Raw genomic sequence first — 4100 nt, 5'->3', positions numbered from 1 at the left:
ATCTATTTTATTGCATTATTTATTTTTCTTATTGCATTTTGTTGTTATATTTTCAAATTTGCGTTTAATCTTGGTCGATTTCTAAAAAAACTGTGTTTTTCAATTTTGCATTTCATATTTTAATTGATTTCTATATTTTATGATTTTTTAATATTTTTTCACTTTCAAAAGAGAAAAACAATAAATTGGGCATGAAATTGAATTATTCTGGGTAAACAAACCTCAAAATTGATTTTCGAGCATAGAGTCTATCCCGATTTAGACTCCTTACATGGAGAAATTGGGATTGAAATAGAAATTTAGGGAGAATTTGCAAGGTAGATTAAATTTTACGTTTTGCAGGTTCTCTACATTTTACATTAGTGTAATTAACGTAAATTAAGTTAGCTTAATCTCCCTATAATTTGAGCCACTCGGTTTTAAGCTTAATTGACTGGTTGCATTTAATGCGTACATGCTTTTAGGCCACTAGCTAAAAAAGTCCAAAAGCCCAAATAAACTTTGAGTGTGTGGATGCATCTAATGCGTGCAAACCCAAGGAAAAGATTCCATACATACATACATATATGTGTGTGTATGTATGTAAAAATATATATATATACATACATATACACATATTCATATACATATATATAAACAATTCATGGATTTGAGACTTAGAACCTTATAAAAGAGATTCCATACATGCATGCATATATATATATATATATATATATATGTAAGTAAGTAAAAAATATATATATACATACATACATATATATATATATATAAACAATTGGTGGATTTGAGACTTAGAACCTTATAAAAGAGACACAGGAGGCACCTAGAGAATAAAATTATATATCATTGAGAGTCAAGACAATGTGTATCTCTCACACAATTGTTGGACGCTGTTGAGACTTAGACCCTTATAAAGCAGAGAGGAAGAATAAGTTCATACTGGCAAGAATTCTTGCACATTCTGGCGTCATGGTTTGACGCAGAAGGCGTAGAGGGAGTTGCCGCGGGTGCCATTGTAGGCAGGGCCAACGTTGGTGCTAGCGCCAGAGCCGACGAAGATGCAGCCACCAGCGACCGAGCAGCCGCCGTAGACGGAGGCGTTGGTAGAGGCGCTCCAGAGCACGGCTCCGGTGCGGGCATGGAGGGCAAAGACGGAGCCGTTGGGGTCCATGGAGGTGCCAAAAACGACGTCACTGTTGACCAGGCTTACTGGACCTATGGCGGGGAAACCCTTGGGGTTGGGCGCCGACCACAGCACCGCCCCCGTGCTCGCGTTTACCGCCGCCCACCCGCCCGTTTGCATTATGGTGGTCCCCGGCGAGAGCGTCCAGTTCTTGTGACGCGAGTTGGGCACATTTGCGTATATAATCTCACCGTCTGTCGCCGTGCCCCATATCTGCCCGCCTCCGCCTCCCGGCCCAGTGACCTGCAATGCAAGTTTATAATACATGTACACACAGTAAGTTACCCTAGCAAAAATCAGTTGGTTTGATGATACAAAGTACGCATTCATAGCATTTGCAATGAACACATGCTAGACATTCATGATTAAAGCACATGTAGTAGCTTGGAAGGCATCCAAAGACCATAGAATACAATCAATTCATGTGGAAGAGTACATGCTAGATATTCCCACTAGCTTAGAAGGCATTCCAAGGCCAAATCAATACCTTAAAAAGAGAAACAATACTCATGCCACAAAATGGGTTTGCTTATGCCACACAAAATTAGACAATGTGATTAACTGAAATAGAATTCTCTAGTTTGCTACCTCAAAATACAAGCATCATCATGAGATTAGTCATATTCAATAATATAAGAGTAGTCATCGTGGATGAAAAAGAGTAGTCATTATAAGATTCAAATATTTATGACTCACAATGACATTTAAGACAAAAATTTATGTAAAACCAAAATGAAAATTTATGTAACTAGCTTACCGAGCTCCACACGAGCAACCCCGTGTCGCGATCCACCGCCCACACGTTCCCACTCTTCTGGGCGGCCACCGCTACGTCCCGCCGGTAGCGCGTGGTTCCGTTGACGAAGTTGATCGTGATCATGGACGGGCAGTCACTAAAATCATAGTCGGGATTGGGGCCTGTCGGGCAATTGGGACTGGGGGAGCTGCCGCTGCACGAGGCCACCCAGGCGTCGTAGCCGCCAAGCTGCCGAGACCAGATGATGTTTCCGGTGGCAAGATCAAGGGCCAGGATGGATTCCTCATGATTATCCGGCTCAACACACGGATCTGGAACGCCCGGCGTCGTCTTGTTGTTCTGCTCCGCCTGGCATTGAGCGATCTTTGGTGGCACTCCGTAAACATTTCCGGTGGCGATGAAGACGAGGTTGCGGCTGGCATCGATCGACGGACTGCTGCCCCACAACGGCGCACCGGAGTAGAGGCCCTGCGAACCATTGTTGTCCGGCAGCATGAGGGTGCGCCATAGGATCTTGCTAGTGGTTACGTCCAACTTCAAGAAACTGCCCTGAAATGTGCAGCACAAATCGGGGAAGTTCTCCTCAACAGATGATGTGCCCACATAGAAACCCCTACACAGAACAGATCAATATACGATTGAATCAACTAAAAAATAAATACATTATATCCTAAGTTTTATTTCGATCAAATGCTAAGGTTAGGCTAAATTTTACCCCTTGTAGTAGGTTCCTGACATTGTAATCACCGCTCCCGGATGACTATCCAACTGTTTCAGCCACAGTAAATCTCCTGTTAAACGGTTAACGGCAAGCAAAACAGCCGGCCCATACAAGCCCACGATCAGCCTGTTCTTGCCTGCAATGGTGGGCGTCGCCCTTGATAAAGTCGTGATTTCCCCCTTCCGAGTGTCGCCGTAGAGGATTCCGGTGAGCTCCGTCAGGTTTTTCATCCAGACGAGGCTGCCGGAATCTGCTCTCACGGCGTACAAGTTGCCATTCCAGCTCGGGAAGTAGACCACGCCGTTGTAGACGGCAGGAGTTGCTGACACATCGAATCCAGTGACAAACCGCCACTTCAAACTCATGCGTGCGACTGAACGTGTGTTGATGAGGGGCTCGCGGGCAGCATGCCGAGTGTTATGGAGGTCGCCACCATGGTTAATCCACTACAAACAATTGGATTAGAACAAGGCGATTAATGATTAGATCATTTAAACAAATGGGTAAGGCAGGAGAAGAGGCACGGTTAATGCTTCGCTTTAATGTCTTAACCTTACATAATGAGCATTAGCAGTGAGTATGAGCAGCCAAATGCTTAACAAAACGAGTTGCAATTTTGCAAGAGTTTTCTTATTGCTCCTCATGGCTTGGGAAGTGAGACCCTTGTATGAGGGCGGGTCCACATGGTAATGGACATACATAGCTAGTAGGAAGCCTTTTAAGAAAGTGTGAGGACCGTTTGCACAAGCTTCATCGCCGCCCACTGTTATGAGATAATAATTTGACTTCCGCCTTTCAAAAAATGCATCAATTTAACGTCAGATTAAACAAGGGTCGTATTTTATTTGGCTGCACAGCTTCCCAGCTGCCCCACGTGGCGACTCCCCATTGTATCCTAACAAGACAGATATGTGGGCATGCCTCAAAATAAGACAATTGGTTGCATGTGTGTGTGTCTGTGTGAGAGAGAGAGAGAGAGAGAGAGACTATACAATGGTTAGTGTGTGTGTGTAAACTAGTATGTGAGAGAGAGAGAGTAGAATTAGTTTTAAAAAAGGTTTTTTGTTTATAAGAAAACACAATAGCGGAAGTAGGATCTTTACAATACAAAGCAATGAATTACAAAAAGAAGTGCAGAGTAAATAATATTACTAAACTTTGATTATAAAAATTGATGGTTGTCCACCCACCAGTCTACTTCAGGTAAGGAGATTTAATATCGAACTAAATAGACTCTAGACGAAGGATGTCTTGCTTACAAGAGTGCTTGAACATAATGAACTCGATGATAAATAAAGGCTGCCAAATTTGTTTATATATAGTGCCCAAAGTTAGTATGGACGTAGGTCAACTACCTAGACCAACAACCCACGACTTGATCCAAAATGACTAACCGACTATATCATCATTCGACTAGGACTATATTAGACTACAACAAA

General features: G+C 42.9%; 1 protein-coding gene across 1 annotated transcript; it reads right to left on the bottom strand.

Moving 5' to 3' along the window:
* Positions 1-877: 877 nt before the first annotated feature.
* LOC147623513 (uncharacterized) lies at positions 878-3472 on the bottom strand. Its single transcript, XM_086821882.1, has 4 exons — positions 3219-3472; positions 2656-3107; positions 1941-2553; positions 878-1426 (listed from the first exon to the last, which is right to left on the bottom strand). The coding sequence occupies exons 1-4, from the start codon at positions 3360-3362 to the stop codon at positions 968-970; spliced, it is 1668 nt and encodes a 555-aa protein (XP_086678008.1). The 5' UTR covers positions 3363-3472; the 3' UTR covers positions 878-967.
* Between the last annotated feature and the right edge of the window lie 628 nt (positions 3473-4100).

This window comes from Cibotium barometz, chromosome 27 (genome assembly GCF_041138505.1).
Source record: "Cibotium barometz isolate CiBa-2024 chromosome 27, ASM4113850v1, whole genome shotgun sequence".
Lineage (NCBI taxonomy): Eukaryota > Viridiplantae > Streptophyta > Polypodiopsida > Cyatheales > Cibotiaceae > Cibotium > Cibotium barometz.
The sequence above is the reverse complement of the archived record's forward strand: the minus strand, read 5'-3'. Positions and strand labels throughout refer to the sequence as shown.

Bases quoted from the DNA above. Each gene is read 5' to 3' on its own strand.
- LOC147623513 (XM_086821882.1), bottom strand. From the start codon at position 3,362: ATGTATGTCCATTACCATGTGGACCCGCCCTCATACAAGGGTCTCACT. The intron at 2,554-2,655 runs GTAAAATTTAGC...TGTTCTGTGTAG, and splicing joins TCAGGAACCTACTACAAGGG to GGGTTTCTATGTGGGCACAT. The intron at 1,427-1,940 runs GTAAGCTAGTTA...CTTGCATTGCAG, and splicing joins GGTTGCTCGTGTGGAGCTCG to GTCACTGGGCCGGGAGGCGG.